The sequence below is a fragment of the Ziziphus jujuba genome, chromosome 7 (assembly GCF_031755915.1).
Source record: "Ziziphus jujuba cultivar Dongzao chromosome 7, ASM3175591v1".
Lineage (NCBI taxonomy): Eukaryota > Viridiplantae > Streptophyta > Magnoliopsida > Rosales > Rhamnaceae > Ziziphus > Ziziphus jujuba.
In genome coordinates, this window is record NC_083385.1 from 546,484 (window position 1) to 564,444 (window position 17,961).

The window sequence follows — 17,961 nt, forward strand, 5'->3', positions numbered from 1 at the left end:
CATTCTAGGGTCTGAGTAGAGTTGTAATCAAAGCCAAGCTTGAAGGCTACCTCAAAGCAATTTATAAGTTTCATTGCATTCTATTAATTCCGGATACAATCTGCATGCATTCTATTTCTCACATGCAGCATAAGGAAGCGCTTAAATGGAAAGCTAAACCAGTTGATAACTTGTATTTGTCATCATTTGGTAACTATTGTTATGTATAATGTGTAAAAATACCAGTAACTTGATGAAATTGATGGATTCAATTCAAATTAATTTGTTTGATTGGTTTGTTTGGTGTAATTAAAATGGATCAATTCTTAAAAATTAAAAATCGATTATTGGTTTAGTTTAATACAGAATTCGAGATGAAAATCTAATAAAAATTATCTAAACTGAACCGATTATCATTATATATAATAAAATTATATATATTTAGATTTTATATTATTATTGTAATTTTATTAATTATGATTTTATGATGTGATATGCAAATATTATTGTTCAAAATTTAAAATTCAAAAAATCCAAAAAAAATTTAAAAAGAGCATAAATTTTTTTAAAAAACATATTAAAAACTAATCATCTAAACCAATTACTAATTGAATTAGTTTGTATTGGATTTCATATATAAATAGATTCGATTTAAATTTAAAATCAAATCAATTACCAATTAAATTGGTTATTCCTAAGGTAAATTGGTTCCAAACCAATGAACATCTTTAGCTATATGCCAATTTAATTGAAAACACAGAATGATTTGCTTCACTTTTATTAAATTTTTAGTATTAAGAAAGTCAAAAATGTAATTAAATATGAACAATTTGTATTTGTTATCCAATCCAACTAGTACTCATCACTAATGTTGACAAATTAACTTGGTATGCTCATAAGTGGCTGTAATAAGTAGTTAATAAACAGCTTTCTATTATTACACAATTTCATTTATTAACATCCGAGAGCTGAGATGTAGATTAGAACTGGTTTTGTTTTTTTCATTTATTATTTACATGCTATTATTTATTATTTTAAATTTGACTTCTTATGGCCATAAATTCCTTTTTTTTTTTTTCCCCAATATTGCCAAAAATATAAAATTCTTTTTAGGTTTGCAGAAATAAAGAGTAAATTTGTTTAATTTAAATTAATTGTGATTATATATAGGGCACTTGATGCTGATAAAGGGAGATTTGCAATTGATGTATAAAGGCAGTTGAAACTTGAAAGCGGGTTCGTGGTGTGTTTGGCTAAAAAGATTGGTTTGCTGTGCGGGATTGTTATTGTGGGTTGGAAGACGAAAAGAAGATGGAAGGGGAGGAGGGTGAAGGAATAAGGAAGAGCAAGAGCAAGAGATTTGACGATGGTGCGGCGGAGGTTGATTACAAGACCAAGGCGGGGACAGCGTGGAGCCACTCATACCTGAATCAGAAGCCATGGCATCCGCTGTCCTATCCCAATCAACGCCGCAAGTGGATAGCCGAGCAGACCCACGCCAACCGCCTTCGTCGTTCCCAGGAGGTCGCTCGCGAGTATGCTCAAGAGCAGGAATTCTTTCGCCAGACCGCCCTCATCTCTAAGAAAGAAAAGGAAAAGGTTGCTATTTATTTATTTATTTATTTTTGTCTATTCAACAATAATAATAATTGATATAATTTATTAATTATGATTGTTTCCTCTTTCACCATCTCAAATCTCATTTTATAGGTGGAGGTGATGAAAGCTGTTAGCTTCATGTATGTTCGCCCACCTGGTTACAATGCCGAAAGTGCCAAAGCTGCTGAGATTGCCGATGAAAGGAAAAAGCACCACCCTTCCACTTCTATGTGCTAATTTCATCTCTCTACTTTTATTTTATTTTATCTATTTTATTATTATTATTATTATTTTTTTTTCTCTCTAACGAAGATAACAGGACAAATAAATTATTATTATTTTTTTTTAATCTCGTAGGCCTCAAGAGTCTTTGCCTGATAGAGATCGCATTGGTGTAGATAATAAGAAGGCAAGGCCTAAAGATGTTTTTGGACGCCCTTTGCCAACTGAAGAAGAATTTGCAATCTTGAAAGATGCTCCTCGGTACAGTAGACATGCACATTTTTCCATGAATTTTAGATGAATTATTGTGTCCGCACATTTGACAAGTATAACCTAAAACATAAAATTGGCTACACTACTCGTCTGTAACTCCTGCTGCATTAACTTGAATGTTGCTTATTATCTCATTTGCAAAATGAAGAACTTTTGTATGGCCGCCTTGAACTGTATACAGGTTTTGCATTGATTAATCCGTGACTGGTTGTTTCTATCTTAAGAGTAACTTATGAGGAACAATGTATATTTCTTTCCTTCCCAGTTTTGCTATGTGACTAGTATGGGCCGTGCTGAGACATCTCTAGCATTTTCAGAGCCTATTATGTTCACAAGGCAACAGAGAGTCGCCTATTTTCTTCCTCTTTCTAATTTATAGTGGCTTTTGCTGTGTTGCAGTGATCCTTATGATCTTTATTTTTGATACTATAAGTTTTGGCATATGTGATTCATTTATTTTAGCAATGTAGATGTTCATGAGTTTTTTTTTCTTTGCTATGCTATTTTCTTACAACCTAATGTAACTTCTGCAACTGTCACGCATCTATATGTTTGTGTGTGTATATATATATATATATAAATACTGGAATTTTTAGTAGGATGAATTTTTCAGGTTGGAGACTGGTGTTCCTGCAAGGGTGAAACCATTTGGAGTAGAAGTACGGAATGTAAAATGTGTTAGATGTGGAAATTATGGCCACCAAAGTGGTGATCGTGAATGCCCATTGAAGGATGTCATAATGCCTAATGAGGAGAGCCGATTGAAAAGGGATGACCCCTTGACTGCTATCCTTGCCCACACAGATCCTAGCGAGGTCAGTCATTATTTATTGAGTGTCTAGAACCTTATTAGGGTGTGTACTTATCTCAATATTTATTATTACTGTTTGATTGCTCAGAGAAAACTTATATCATTATTTATTGAGTGTCTAGAATCTTGTAAGGGTGTTTACTTACTAACCTTGATATTAAATATTTGATTGCTCATAGAAAACTTGTTTTCACTATTTACATGGTGAATTGTAGGTAAGGGATAGACACCCTTGCATGGCAAAGCATAGGTCTCAGATCGTGTGATATGAATTTTATTGAATTGTCATTTTTATTGACACAATATTGATTAATTCAACACAACATTTCTCCGAAAGTTATGCTTTTCAAAAAGTTATCTTGTTAAGTTTGTATTCTTTGTTTTCTTTTATTCCTTTTACACTGGCAGAGAGAGTTGTGAGGAACGAACTGATGTTATAATTTAGCTGTTTGGAGAATATTTTTTGTCCTTTGTCATGAAGATAGCATAGTTATAAGGAGGGTTCTGATATTGAATAGTGCCTCGCTGGGAATAAGTCATGGAGGTATTAAGCAGAAAAGATTAGTTTGTGGAGAGAGGTGAGCTTGAAGTATGGGAGGGAGGATGTAAAATTTGGTGATTGATCTACTTTTACTGTTAGAAGTTCCTTTTGATGTTGGCCTATTGAGGATTGTAGGAATTTTTTCTTCTTTTTTTTTTTTTACCCTTTTTTTTTTTTTTTTTTTTTTTTTTTTTTTTTTTTTTTTTTTTTTTCATAATCAGATGATTGTTACATTTGGTTGGAGAAATTGTAGAAAATTTCTTTGGGATGGGAAGTGTCTAAAAGAATTACCTTTCAGAGAAAAGTGATTGGTGCGAGGATATATTCTTTCTAATATTGAGTTTTAGATTTGATGGCTGTAGGCTTTGGATAAGAGAGAAAGTCAGCTTACATAGTCTAGATGTTGCTTCGTTGGATGATTGAGGCAGTCAAGTGCAGTTGTAAGGATATTTGAACAATTCCCATCTTCTACTATAAGCCTTTTTCACTAGTTTCTCATAAATATATGAATGTTTAAATCGTTTATGGATTGAAACCAAATTTGAAGCTGTTCTTGATTGGAAGTATACCCTGAGAGTTGGTGGTCCGGCCCCTAGCTACTTTGGGGGTTTAGGATTCTGGTTCTTGCAAGGAGAGGTGACTTATGGTTTTGGAGGGAGGAACATTGCTGAAGCTTTACATAGGGGACAACTAAGAACTAAAATTAGCTATAAGTGTAAAATGTTAGAAGGATTTCTAGTTCATAAAGTGCTATGAACCAAGTTTTAAGTTTCTACAATGAAAAGTCCATTCACAAAGACCAAATATCAACTTTGACTTAAGTAAGACCTCCTTTTGGCCATATCAAATTCCATTTCCATCTTTTATGAAAATAATATAGGTTTCCCCAAAAATCCCAACTTAAGAATTAAAGATACGCATGTGTAAATATAAGTTTTGTAATCAACTTGACCCAAACTGGTCTTTTTGTCAGCAAGTCAGCAGTTTGACTTGTGTTCTTAATCTTTTTTTTTCCAGCCTCTGAAGTGGGAGCTGAAGCAAAAACCAGGAATTAGTCCTCCCCGTGGAGGGTTTAAATCAGATGATCCCAACCAGCAAATAGTTGCGGAGGACATATTTGATGAGTATGGAGGTAAAGACCTTTTCCTTCGCAGACCTTTTTTATTTTTTCATTTTCTTGGAAGGGCCTATGATTGCTGTTTCCTTTTTCATTTGGTAGGCTTCCTTAGTGGCGGTGATTTGCCAGGGTTGCTGACCAACTTGTCAAGCAAATCCGGGAAGAAATCAGGAAAGAAGAGAAGACACAAAAGGCAGCAGTTCTCATCGAGTGATGATAAGTCAGAAGAAGATGGGTTTTGCTCTCCCATGGATGGCGAGAGGTCAAAGAGGGAAAAGCGCAAGGAGAAAAAGAAGAAGAGGAGAAAGAAGCAATATCATTCTGATTCAAGTTTGTCAGACATTTTGGAGTCTGACAAACATAACCAAGAGAGCAGTTCCAAGCGTTATTTTTCATCAAAGGAATACGAGCCAAATAAGCATCGTCATTATCATCACCCAAGTGGAAAAGAAATGAAAAGACGAAGGCATTGTTATTCATCTCAAGATTCTGACTGTATTATTAATAAGCATCGCAGACACATGCATTCTTTTCCACCAACAGCTTCCAAGCAGCTTGATAAGGAATCTGAAGAATGTTGTACCCCTGAAGCTGAAGGCCAGCCTAGAAGTAGAAATGGCAAGCGGAAAAAGTGTTATGATTCATATTATCAAGATTCTGAAGAGGAGAGGCAGTGTGGAGGAAGTGGCAAGAATAGACACAAGCATTTCCATTCGTGATATCAATATATATTCATATGGACTCCGACTGACTGTGACTAGTCAATCTCCAATTCAAATAATATCTGGTTGTAAATGTTCTCATATAGTTAGTAATTAATTGACAACCAAGTATCTATAATTGTAAAGTTTGTTCTCGTTGTTGTGGTTTTCTCTTTTTGTATCGAAAATTTGTTGTGGACGTCATCAGAGTGTCAGCAAGTTTCGTTCAATATTTTTTTATTATTATCTGAACAAGGTAAATGGGTTTGTAAATAAACTTATGTGGATCCGAATACGGTGGGCTGGGCTTGAAACCCTTGTCCAAAGGGGCCAATAGGAGGAGGAGAAGGAACAAAAGGAGAAAACCCTAACCCCTGCTTTTTGCGTTCGTTCCAACAACCGGAGACCAAACAAAGCTGTGTCTGAGCTGGTAAGTGCAAAAGAAGAAGTGGAGGTCCGAGGAGGAGATGGCATCAAGTGCGTTAGGAAGAGGAAGCAGGGTTCTGATGGCGGCAGGGAAGGCAGCCTCAGCTTCTGCAGCAGCAAAGGCTCCACCACGCTCCAACATGGGTATCATGAAGGTGGTGCCCGTCTCTCCAGTGCTCGGCAACTTCCTCGGAACTTCCGAAGCCTCGCGTAGCCTCGCCGTCAAGAAAGTCTGGGAGTACGTTAAGCTCCACAACCTCCAGGTCTCTCCGTTTCCTTCCTCTTATTTCTTTCTTTCTCCGTGACTCGCAAGTTTTTTTTGTTTTTTTTAATAAAAAAAAAAAATTTAACTTTCCCAACCGAAGAGGTTTCGGTTGGTTTTTGTTGCATACATTTGGAATATAGAATCTTTCAAACATTCTATGCCACCGTTTTCATTCTTAAACTTTGAGAAGGCCTCTTTTTTTTTTCTTTTTTTTTTTTTTTTTTTTATCTTTTCGTTTTTTCGTTTTTGGTTGGGCTACCGTTCATATTACCATTTGAGATCATTTCTAGCCATGCCCTATCTATAGTTGTAACGAAATTAGCTCTGTGAGTTTTATTAACATAAAATTTAAGTTGTAACGAAACAAGAGCAGAAGATTTTAGCTTTTGTTATCTAGTTATGTTTCTAGGTAAACGAGGGAAGGGAGAAAAGTTGGAAAACTCCTTCAAATATGCTTATTATAATGCAACGTTAGGCATTTTTAACTCTCTCTGGATGGATGGTACCTTTTTGCCTGTTCTGTTCTGCTGCATGCGTCCTGCTGTTTATGGGGTGGCAATGGGATGATTCTATGGAATTAGATTGTTCGTTAGTTGATCCTTCATGAATACCTCATTCCTAAGTAAACTTGGCTGACATTAACAATCTAGTGATATGATATTTAGAAGTGTATGTAGATTTTTATCAAATGGCAAGCCTAGTGCGTAAAATTAAATTGTTGCAAGAAGGTTGGTGTTATCTTACCAAATTATTTCAACAACTGCGTTGGGATGGAATGGGTCCCATGTGCATTGTATTATTATTTTTTATTATTATTGTTTCTTTTTTTTTCTTTTTTTTTCTTTTTTTTTTTTTGAAGTGACATGACAGAAGTTAAGTGTTTTGCAGAACCCTGCAAATAAGAAGGAGATCTTTTGTGATGAGACACTAAAGACGATCTTTTCTGGGAAAGACACTGTAGGTTTCCCGGAGATTGCCAGATTGCTGTCCCAACATTTTATCAAATCTTCTGCCTAAATTTGTGACCCTCTCTGGTTGGATAGTTGGTTTTCTTTTGCAAATGAAGGATGGATGCCTCTTTTGGTTTTCCTTGTACTTATCTAGCATTTTGGGTGTTTGGACTTGGACCCATTGTCTTACTTTTATAATGGAAATGATATGGAAAAATGTTTTGGAGTGTATGTGAGAAAACCCTGCTCCCATTGTAGATGTTAGATTGGCTTCGTTGTGGATATGAATTAAGAATTATGGATGCGCTTTGAAATCTCTAGTACAGTTAAGTGATATATTGATGATTTCACCGACATATATGTATATATATATGCATATATATTGATGGCGCTTCATTTTTTTTTTAATCAAAGTAAAAGTTTTTCTTTTTTTCAAATTTGAGATTAATTTTTGTGATACAGTCACATATATTGCATGCTTCTAACCCTTTCACATTTTATTTTCGATTCATTTCAGCCTCACGTCAAACTATCTCTCAACTAATATATTTGATTATTTACCAAAAAAAAAAAAACTAATATATTTTATTTAAATGACGCTTTTGACTTGTTTACTTATGTACAAAAATAATCAATAGGTTTTGTGAAAAAAAATAATAATCAATATATTTATTCTATTTTTATATATTTTTAAATTAATAATTTATAACTTTTATATAAATGTTATAAAAGTAATAGATAGTTAATAACTGAAAAAAATTGTGATCCATCTGAGTAAACGGTTTTTTTTTCCTTTTTTGGGTATATTTGAATTAAAAAAAAAAAGAGTAAAATTATTATTTTTTTGTTTAATTAAACCATATTAGTTGATTATAGTTTGACTAGCAAAACCGCCTAAATCGCACAAAAATCAAACATGAGAGAGCTATAATAAAATTTTTCAAAATAAAAATGCATTTGTGAAAAAAGTTCAAAATCAAAGGGTCAAACTGATGTTTACTCGAGTTTAAAATGGCAATTTGTATTAATAAATGAAAATTTCTGATATGTTAATTGTTTTCTACTAAAATATAAAAATAAACTGACATGAGAGTCGAATATGATTGAGAAACTGTTTTTTCTCACACAACGTATGAAATTGTTCATACTTTTTTATATATATGAAATTTTAGGTTCCGTAAAGCCTAAAGATTAAAAAAATAATAATAATAATAATAAGTAAAAAAAACAAACTAATGTTAAACATATCAATTAAAATTATCAAAATATCTAGTAAATGGTAAATATAATTATATTATTATTCGTCTTTATCTAATTACATTTATTATTAAAAGATACACTTAAGTATATTAAAATTTTAACCAATAAATATGTCCCCTAACCATCTGTTTTTAATTAAAATTTTTTTATAGATATATCACAAATAAATTACGATCGAGAATTTGGGTACGCGTGGAAATTTCTTAACTCAACCAGCCGTCGTGCGAAGAAGCTGATAGCTACAGTAATAAATAGTTTTATTTACGTTTATGAAATTACGAATTTGAATCATGAAAATGAAAATTAGATGAATTATTTAAAAAAAAAAAAAAAAAAAAAAAGAGCCGTCGTGCTGAATAATAACAACAGGCGCGTGGCCCATAAGGGTGAATAAAAAAGAGAAGTATTTAGCTGAAACGGGTTCAGGTGAGGCAGTAACTAGGCCCCGACCGGACCCGACCCAAATATTGTCATTACGGTATTACCAGCTAACAGGCGGAGGCGGAGGCGTGCTGGTGATTGCTCTGGTGGTCGCAGTCCGCTTGATTAAAGTAATTTTGAATTGATTAAAATTGGGAATTTTTTTGAAATTGGGATTCGAATCTCATCGCATGACGATTTCAGACGAGGAGGACGAGAATTTAGCTCATTTTCTAGAATCGGAGGTGCTCTCCGAGGTCTCAGACCAGGTGCTCTCTCTCCTCTCGTTTTTATTCTAATAATTTCTTCTTTTTTTAAATTATTTTCTTCAGAAAATTAAAAGTTTTATATTGTTAAATCCGAACTAGAAATTGGAGATCTTCTTCTTTTTCTTTTTCTGGTTGGTTGGGTTGGGTTGGGTTGTTGTTTGGAGGTTGATTTCATTTCGCTTTTGCTTTTGCTTTTCAGGAAGAGGGACAGACGGAGGAGGAGCCAAAACCCAAGAGAAGGCGGGAGCTTGAGGCAGATGGAAACGGAGATGGACGTTGTTGTCCTTCCTCTTCCTCTTCAAGTGCTACTGAAAACAATAGCAACTTAATGGCACCGACGGGGACCAGGAGGATTGAGACTGGAATTTTCAGCAAAATACCACCCGAACTTTTCCCTCATATCCTCAAGTTTCTCTCTTCCGAGGTCAACCCCACCCTCTTGATGACCACTTTCATTTCCCGTCTTTGTTTCGTTATTTATTTATTTATCTATTGTTGTTGCATTATTAATATTTATTATAATTTGGAAAACTCGCAGGATCTCGTTGCATGCGCGTTGGTGTGTAGATTTCTAAATTATGTAGCATCCGATGAATCCTTATGGCGTCGGTTGTGAGTTTCTTCCTTGTTTACTACATACTTGAAACTTCGTTACTTACTATAAAGCTTCTCACTTCATGGACAGCCACTTCCTTCTCATTCTGTTTGGTACTGAAGCTTCTTGTTATATAATATATATATATATATATATATATATATATATATATATATATATATAACATATAAACATCATATATACCCTTAAAAGCTTTATTTCAAAATTTTGTTTTTCATATCCCGTATGCTTAAAGCTTTATTAACCACACTTTCAAAACGTTGTTGATAAATTATCTATCATTAAAGCTGGTTTCGGCTAAAAAAATTTGCAACATTCATATATTATTATCTTATATCTGGAAACAATGGACTCCCCATTATGATTTATTATAAGAAAGTTATCCCCACATGATGATTTTTTAGCCTCTGATTGAATGTGTTTGTGATTTCTTCCCATAAAGCATGTACATATTTCTGAGATGATCATATACCTATTGCTTTTTTACTGCAAGGCTGATGTGCATCTGAATTCTTAATGTCTACGTACTTGTTTACATGCTTATCTTTGTGCCGATTAACCTCTGTAGATATTGCATGCGATGGGGTCTTTTGCCTCCTTCCAGGAAACTTCGTGAATGTCCTTGGAAAAAGCTCTATATTGAGGTACTATTAATATCACTATGTCAAGTTGGCATTGCTTGTAGCCTTAACTTTAAGCTTGACAGGAATTGTACTATTTCATAAGCAATGTCTTTTTCTTTTACAGCGTGATGAGGAGGACATGGTGGAGTTTGTTAGGAATTGCCAACCTGAGTTCAAAGAGTACTACATCCAAATGCAAGCAGCAAAGAGAAGTCAGGCACCTCCGCGTTCGCAGGTATCTGACATTACTGTTATCTTAGACCCGCATCTTTCTATTATCCAATTATATTCTAATGTGGAAGGCCAATTAGCGCCTGTCTTTTATGCCTTTATCATAAATTTCAGCCATTCAAACGGTGGTCATTTTTCAGGCTTGAACTTTTAGCCATAAACTTTTCCTCCTGTGATAACTTGGAGTTATCTTCCTTGGAGAGTTACAGCTAGATGGTCCTTGGTGATGAATAACTTTGATCTGCAGTTACAATGAACGCGAATTATTATGAATTTGCTCATGATATGTACTTTCTTCTTGTATTGTTGAAGTCTTGTTAGCTTCTTGGTTCTATATTCTCACTGGCTTAGAGAAAAATCATCTCTAAGAACATGAGATAATCAATGGAGTGGAATTTTGGCAAATAAGTTTTTGATATATTCTTTACAGCAAAACATGGGTTTGCTTGTTTGGGTGCATTTTATGGGGAATATTTAACTTTTGGTATGGCTGTATGGCTAGAGTATTCAAGTCTAGTCTCTGAACGATTCATGTAAAAAACTTTTTCTGCTTCTCATTTGAGCGAGTATTTTCCAACATTGAGAAGAGGAACTCTTTTATTCTATCCAATGTTTTCTTAACTTTCCATGTGAAGGTAATTGATGACCGGATAATTCATGACAAGACAGTAGCTGATCAAGTGTCTATGTGGAAAAGCAGTAAAGGCCTGAGTGACAAGATGGTCACTGACCATACTTGTTCTGGTGAAACATGTTCATTCTACCAAATTGGTGATGTATTTGTCTGTGAGAAGACTGGACATGTTCATGGTAGGAAACAATAGCAAAACTGGCTATATTGATGTCTTATGTGTTGGTAATAAGTTTTTGATGGACCATAGAGCTTAATTAATTATTTTCCTTTTTTTTTTTTTTTTTTTTTTTTCAGTTTGTGATGATACATGCAGAGAAGCCGTTATGGATCCTACCAATGGGCTACTGGTCTGTACAATATCTGGTCACTGTTTCGATAGGTTACTATCACCAGCTGAAATGGAACAAGATGCCGTGAGTGAACACCTCCCTTATGTTTGTTTACTCTTACCATGTTAATTATTTGTCATAAATGCCAATCCACATTCACCAAATGAAGGTATTTTTAAAGTTAAAATATATTATGGATTTTATTTTTTTGTTGTAAGAAGTAAGTCATGGTCAATGGGCCCTTATGCACCTGATTTTATACTTCTAATGTTATTAACTTCCCAACGATTTGTACTCTTCTGTGCGCACCTGCTTGGAATTATGCTTGAAATATTATAGAAATTATGAGTATTCTGATCTGAAGCTTTCTGTCCAGAAGATGAGAATTCCGAGTTAACAGCACCAAGATTGTGTAGCATGTAGAATTTTACTTGGAATTATTTTGATATTTCATTAATTTAGGTGTTCTTGGGCAAAGTATTGGTGGTTTTTTTTTTTTTTTTTTTCAATTTTTTTAATACTTAATTGTGTTTTATTTGCTTATTTCAAATGTTTGTTAGTGTTGGTTAGGGTTTGTTCTACATCTCAATTAACTACAAACTTAAGGGAAGAAACAAAACACAAATGCAAAATTGAAAGCAGTTTGAAATGATTTTCAATTTGGTTTCCCCCCCTCTCTAAAGTTTATGTTTAGTTTGGAATGCCTAACAATCTCTAATTAACCACTAATTAAAACTAACAAACATTTGAAGTAAGCAAATTACACACAATTAGGTAGAAAAACCAAAAACCAAATACCCACATGTTAACCAAACGACATCCGAGTTATAGAAAAACTTTGAAGTGTAAGAAGTGGAAGTTCATGACCTGTACACTAGACATTAATTTAGCTATCCTGATTTTTTTGGTTCCCAATGGTTAACCTTCCTTTACAAATATGCAGGAACAGCAAGGTGGTGTCACCGATGAGGCAGAGCCATTTATGGGATCTGGACGCTTTGGTATATTGGTCACCCTTAATTTTGATCAATTTTATTCCTTTTGGGTGAACTTTTTGTGTTTTTCTCATAAATAGTGTGCATGTGCAGCTCGAGCTTATTTGTTGGGATATAATTGCGCTGATGAGAAAGAGCTAAAAGCTGCTTTGAGGTTTTGCTGAACCCAAAAGATAGGTTTCTTTCGGGGTCAAGCGGATGTTTCTATTGGAGTATCTAAAAATGGCAGGGAATGAATCACTTAGTCGCCTCGGAATGTACAAGATTTTTCCTTATGTATCAAGTTCCTCCTCGGAAGTATAGTAGATTTTTCCTTCTGTATCAAGTTCCTCCTCGGAAGTAGAGTAGCATACTTCTTACTTTGGTGGCTCTTGTTGCTTCTTTATGTATTACTACGTAATTTATAGGTTGCTTTGACCCGAGGGGTCATCTAGTTTTACACTATGCAAGTAATTCTCGCTTTGTTAAAGCCTCTCGTAAACTGTGTGGAAAAAGTTGGTGATGAAAAACATTGAACTGGGTTTCTGGACTACTGGATTAGAAATTTGGTTGCAAGGCTTGTCATCTTGGTAGAAAATAAGCTAATTAAGGTAATTAGCAATAAGAAATTTGGTTGCAACGATCAATAAGCTAATTATATAAATATATACATATATATATATATATATATATTTACTCCTCCATATCTCTCAAGAGAAAAGTTGCCTCTTCGATTCTTTTTACTTTTTCGTATTTATCTCTCGTGGGTTCTTTTACTTTTTCATAAGTATCTGGAATTAATTACCAGCATTTAATTGATAACCGACATAGAACAATAATAATGAGAGAGTGATAAAAAAGGATTTTGATTTTCTTTAAAAAGCAAGCTAGTAAAACAGTAATTTTACGCACATTTTAACAGTGCTTAATCAGGAAGTGGTGATGAATTCATATATCAGCATAAAAATCGCATGATTAGAAAGATAATTAAAGGAGATATCGTATGATTATATATTTGTTTATATTTTCTTTATAGAAATTTTGTTTTAAAGCTTGTTACGTTTCATATCATTTGGGAACGGACTGGGGCCGCTAGTACCAGACGGGACCAACGGAATCGGGTATGAATGCCTTTAAGAGGGTTTCGGATCGGGTTCAGATTGGGTTCATCCATTAAGTTTAAGTTAACGCGTCTATTCTTTTTTACGTGGAGGAAACTTAAAGTGGTGCATCGACGACGCGTCTGTTACGTGTTCTCTGACTCAACGCGTCGCATGGGCTGTGGGGAATACATTTTATTTTATTTCCTTAAAATAATAATTAATAAAACATCGATAAAATATAAGAATAAACCTCTGACATTTTCATCTGAGCTATTATCTACTTTTTATTCCTCTGTGTGGGTCGGTGTGAAGTTGGCAAATTTTGGTAAAGCTCTTTCCTTTCCCCTCTCTGTCTCTCAAATCGGATATGAATTATGGTGGATTTGTGTTTATGTTAGGATATGTGTTTGCGATTGCGTAAATGAGTGTTTTTAATTTCTGATCAAGGTTATTTTCATTATTCCTCTTCATCCCCGGTATCTATGACTTTGGAAAAATATAAGCTTCTATGATAAAATGATAATTAGGTTTCAATTTGGAGCACTGCGTTTTCTGTTCAAAGCGTAAATTTAATCGTTGATTCTTTTCTCTTTCTCCTTCAAGGATTTTTATTTTTATTTTTCCTGTTTTTTTGTGGATTATGAAACTTCCATTGACTTTTTATTTTTGACGAGAGACGCCTTTCAATGATTTTTTCCATTTGACGTTTTGTGATATCATATGATTTAGGATGAAAGTAGGAACCGGACCATCAAAAATAAGTAGGGAATAGAAAAAAGCGCAAGACTTGATACATAGTCATATTTTGTGAAAAATCACCCTTGTTTAATGAGACCAAAGAAGTAGAATGTTTAATATGTAATAAAACAAACACCCTCTTGCACCCATGGTAATCTAGTCTTTCAGGGATACCAACATGTTTTGTTTTTTCTTCCTTTGTTGAAAAAATGTATCAGGAATACAACGTCAGAATTTTACAACCTTTCTTGTATTTGTGATTTTGTTCCTAGGTCGTCCTATCATTGCAAAATTTTCCATATCATAAAATCTTGACAATTCTTCTGATCATAACTGTGTGTTTAGTTATTTAAAAAAAAAAAAAAAGAACTGTGTGTTTAGACCATACCTTTCCACTTGGATAAGCATAGTTTATTTGGTTGGACATTAAGAGTTTTCCCCTTTTTTTCCTGTTAGTTGATTATATATGATTTATGTGATTACAAATCATGCAATTTGGTCGAATTTTGCCTTATGCACTTTGGTCATGACTATGCTTTATGCACTAACGAAGCTTTTTTAAAGCGAGAGATCTATATCAATAACTTAGGATTGCTGGATGATTTTCTATTATTTGGAGGCTTTTACTATTCGATGAGAACATCTTCCTACGTCACCAGATTTGTGCCATTATCAACTGACTCTCATTCATCTTAATGCAATTCAATTTTGTTTGATGGTAAATAAAGAATTTTTCTTCAAAAGGAAATGGTTTCGGCACAGGCTCTGACTATCCTGTGATCCAGTGAGCACATAAATGCACAAAATTTATATTTATTGTATAGCAGTTGTGATAATGACAATGCGAAATGATATTTGGAAAAATAGTATTATGCACATGCATATATGTCTATTCCATTTCTCACATATTCTCCCCACGTTATGAAACAAATTTATTGATCTTCATTGCAGTTTTAGATCTTGACTGAAAAAGAAAATGGGTGGTGGCAAGGATAAACACGATGAATCTGACAAAGGGTTATTTAGTCACCTAATTCATGGTGTCCCAGGATATCCTCATGGACAGCATCCTCCACCTCCTGGGGCATACCCTCCCCAGCAAGGTTACCCACCGCAAGGCTATCCTCCGCAAGGCTACCCTCCGCAAGGCTACCCTCCACAAGGCTATCCTCCACAAGGCTATCCTCCAGCAGGTTATCCTCCTGGTGCGTACCCCCCAGCTGGTTATCCAGGCTCGTCCCATTCAGGTCTAGTTCTTGAAATTTTTGTACTTGCAATTTTATTTATTTTTATTTTTTTTTTGGGTAATTAGCCTAGGCAAAGCTTCTTTCCTACCGCATAAAGAATGTTCTTTTTTCAGTTGTCTTATATATAAGGTGTGCTAGTGTCACTTGTTGGGATATCTAATTGTACATGTATACACGGATATCTTCAGCAAAAATAAATAAATAAATAAACAAATAAATGTATACATTGGTATAAAAATTATGCAATAACCTGCAGTATTTAGCGCAAAGATCTGATTCATCTGCTGATGCCTGCCTGTCTGGACTTATCTATTTTGATTCATTAAATTGCCCATTCGTTTAGCATATTTCTACCTCACATCAATTGATCTTTTGCATTTCTATAGCTTGCACTATTGTGCTTCTCTAATAGGTTGTTGACTTTATGTATTCAAATTATATTTTCAGGCCATGGCATCGGGGCACTTGTAGCTGGTGGTGCAGCTGCTGCGGCTGCTGCTTATGGTACACACCATGTTTCTCATGCTGGTCAATATCCACCCGGTGCTCACATGCACCATGGTGGCAAGTTTAAGCACCATGGTGGAGGCAAGTTTAAGCATGGAAAGTTTGGCAAGCATGGAAAACACAAGCATGGCAAGTTCGGAGGAAAGTTCAAGAAATGGAAGTGAGCATTTTGTTGCTCCACTCAGGATCGTCATATTTATGCCTGAGATTGTTGGATTTGGTTTCTACAAATAAACCATTGTCTTTTTTCAAAGAAACTTTAACTAGTAGTAAAAACATGTGGGCGGTTCTCTCATCTGGGTTGTGTTTTTAAGGTTGTTGGTTATTATTATTTGGGATGGTTATAAAATGACTTTTGTATGTTGCCCAAAAAAAATAAGAGGGTCTTGTCGTTCAATTATATTATATTGTCTAGACGTTTTCAGTTAACTTATTGCTGATAAAAATGATTCAATGATCTAATGATCTTTGTGACCAGAATAAGGATGAGGAACTGTGGGAAATTCATGTTTATTTAATCAGGAGTAGTTGAATCCAATATTGTGGGAATTATCATACTTGGTTTCGGTTTTATTGTCAATTGAGTCGTTTCAAGGAAACTATAAAATGACTAAGAAAGCCCCTCAGGAAAAAGTCGCTTCTAGCGCTGTAAGTAATGGTTAGTTTTACATCTAAGATAGGTCGATTTTCTTACCGTGAGGAGATGAGATCCCACAAAGACCCCGATCCATTATCTTTTTCATTATGCATTCTATCGAGTTAGATGTGCATGAGCTTTCCGCAACAACATTAGCATTTCCATTGGTTTGCTTTTCTTTTCCTTTTCCAATTCTATCCTGACAGTCTTTCTTAAAATGACTCAATTGATTACAATGGAAACATCTCATTTTGTTCCTTGATTTTGATCTTCCCTAACTTTCACTACACCAATTCCTTCTTCTACACTGCCTTTTTCAATAATTCCTGCTTCTTTTTTGGTTCTCTAGTCTCCGGTAGCCCTTTCTCACCGTTTAAAGCCGCATCCAATCGTTCGTTAACTAACGCCTCCGTCATCTTCATTTTCCAAAAGCCAAAATTATTTGAAGCCGTGAATTTCTCCACTTCAAACTTGTTAAGCATGGCTAATTTACTTGAGTATATGCTAGATTTCAACTTAGTTTCTATCTTGGAACAACAAATTCCTACCATAAGAAACCAATTCACCAACCACATAAAATCCCCACCTAGGTCCAACCCCAACCTAAGCTCTAATACCAATTCGTCGAGGAATTATATAGATTATGTGCAGTAGAAATAATAAATCCCGCCAAGAAAAATAGCCATTAAAGGAAAAATATGGAAGCAATAGATAAACCTAGCCACCACAAATTCAACTATCTAGAGAGAGAGATAAGTAAATAAAATATAAGCACACCAAATATAATGTGGTTCGATCAAATTGATCTACGTCCAAGGAGCCAGTAAGGAAGAGTATCTTTCATTAATCTTAAAGAAACACAAGCTTGAATACTCCAACAATGGCTTCCAAGAGAAACACACTATTTCTCTCTCTAAAACAAGGTTTCTCACACACGATATGAACCATAGCTCAAGTCCCAAAAAGAAAAGATCACTAAAGAAGGGCAAACTTGACATTTCAGCACCTAAAACACGTCGTAGTGCTCCGGCACTCTAAAGGTAGTGCCACGGCCCTGTTCTCAAAGCCACCAGTGCCCCAACAAAACCAACATGAAGGGCTACGGTGCTCAAGCTTCTATCTTGCAAGCCAAACACAAGCATCGAATATCGGGAGAGTGCTGCTGTGCTCAAAAGACAGAGCTACTGCTCTTGACCATTCAAAGGACAAACGGCCCAACTCCACGGCCCTGTTCTCAAAGCCACCAGTGCCCCAACAAAACCAACATGAAGGGCTACGGTGCTCAAGCTTCTATCTTGCAAGCCAAACACAAGCATCGAATATCGGGAGAGTGCTGCTGTGCTCAAAAGACAGAGCTACTGCTCTTGACCATTCAAAGGACAAACGGCCCAACTCTTAAGATATAGAACCTCAGCTCTTGATGAGAGCCCCAGCTCCTGAGGTTCAATCTTTTAAGCCTTGAAAAGCTCCTGCGAATGCTCTTCAACTT

The 17,961-nt window shown here is 35.0% G+C and overlaps 4 protein-coding genes across 5 annotated transcripts; all 4 read left to right on the plus strand.

Moving 5' to 3' along the window:
• The first annotated feature begins 1,097 nt into the window (after positions 1-1,097).
• Positions 1,098-5,447, plus strand: LOC107424017 (uncharacterized zinc finger CCHC domain-containing protein At4g19190). The gene is made up of 6 exons (XM_016033700.4): positions 1,098-1,578; positions 1,690-1,808; positions 1,936-2,061; positions 2,687-2,888; positions 4,443-4,557; positions 4,645-5,447. Exons 1-6 carry the CDS (start codon positions 1,291-1,293, stop codon positions 5,259-5,261), a joined length of 1,467 nt encoding a protein of 488 aa, XP_015889186.3. The 5' UTR covers positions 1,098-1,290; the 3' UTR covers positions 5,262-5,447.
• A 106-nt stretch (positions 5,448-5,553) lies between these two features.
• On the plus strand, positions 5,554-7,200 carry LOC107424018 (protein TRI1). Its single transcript, XM_016033701.4, has 2 exons — positions 5,554-5,932; positions 6,823-7,200. Exons 1-2 carry the CDS (start codon positions 5,711-5,713, stop codon positions 6,949-6,951), a joined length of 351 nt encoding a protein of 116 aa, XP_015889187.1. The 5' UTR covers positions 5,554-5,710; the 3' UTR covers positions 6,952-7,200.
• A 1,281-nt stretch (positions 7,201-8,481) lies between these two features.
• Positions 8,482-12,793, plus strand: LOC107423998 (F-box protein SKIP31). The gene is made up of 9 exons (XM_016033676.4): positions 8,482-8,833; positions 9,033-9,257; positions 9,372-9,445; positions 10,018-10,093; positions 10,197-10,307; positions 10,939-11,113; positions 11,232-11,350; positions 12,210-12,267; positions 12,355-12,793. The coding sequence occupies exons 1-9, from the start codon at positions 8,756-8,758 to the stop codon at positions 12,423-12,425; spliced, it is 987 nt and encodes a 328-aa protein (XP_015889162.1). The 5' UTR covers positions 8,482-8,755; the 3' UTR covers positions 12,426-12,793.
• A 719-nt stretch (positions 12,794-13,512) lies between these two features.
• LOC107423999 (glycine-rich protein A3) lies at positions 13,513-16,235 on the plus strand. 2 transcript variants are annotated; one of them, XM_016033678.4, is made up of 3 exons: positions 13,513-13,668; positions 15,033-15,328; positions 15,776-16,235. In XM_016033678.4, exons 2-3 carry the CDS (start codon positions 15,058-15,060, stop codon positions 15,997-15,999), a joined length of 495 nt encoding a protein of 164 aa, XP_015889164.1. In that variant the 5' UTR covers positions 13,513-13,668; positions 15,033-15,057; the 3' UTR covers positions 16,000-16,235. The 2 variants fall into 2 exon arrangements, with proteins under 2 accessions (XP_015889164.1, XP_015889165.1); XM_016033679.4 differs by having other exon boundaries at positions 13,659-13,790.
• Positions 16,236-17,961: the final 1,726 nt, after the last annotated feature.

Bases quoted from the DNA above. Each gene is read 5' to 3' on its own strand.
- LOC107423999 (XM_016033678.4), top strand. From the start codon at position 15,058: ATGGGTGGTGGCAAGGATAAACACGATGAATCTGACAAAGGGTTATTT. The intron at 15,329-15,775 runs GTCTAGTTCTTG...TTATATTTTCAG, and splicing joins TCCAGGCTCGTCCCATTCAG to GCCATGGCATCGGGGCACTT.
- LOC107424018 (XM_016033701.4), top strand. From the start codon at position 5,711: ATGGCATCAAGTGCGTTAGGAAGAGGAAGCAGGGTTCTGATGGCGGCA. The intron at 5,933-6,822 runs GTCTCTCCGTTT...AGTGTTTTGCAG, and splicing joins TTAAGCTCCACAACCTCCAG to AACCCTGCAAATAAGAAGGA.
- LOC107423998 (XM_016033676.4), top strand. From the start codon at position 8,756: ATGACGATTTCAGACGAGGAGGACGAGAATTTAGCTCATTTTCTAGAA. The intron at 9,446-10,017 runs GTGAGTTTCTTC...TAACCTCTGTAG, and splicing joins GAATCCTTATGGCGTCGGTT to ATATTGCATGCGATGGGGTC. The intron at 12,268-12,354 runs GTATATTGGTCA...GTGCATGTGCAG, and splicing joins TATGGGATCTGGACGCTTTG to CTCGAGCTTATTTGTTGGGA.
- LOC107424017 (XM_016033700.4), top strand. From the start codon at position 1,291: ATGGAAGGGGAGGAGGGTGAAGGAATAAGGAAGAGCAAGAGCAAGAGA. The intron at 2,889-4,442 runs GTCAGTCATTAT...TTTTTTTTCCAG, and splicing joins CCCACACAGATCCTAGCGAG to CCTCTGAAGTGGGAGCTGAA. The intron at 4,558-4,644 runs GTAAAGACCTTT...TTCATTTGGTAG, and splicing joins CATATTTGATGAGTATGGAG to GCTTCCTTAGTGGCGGTGAT.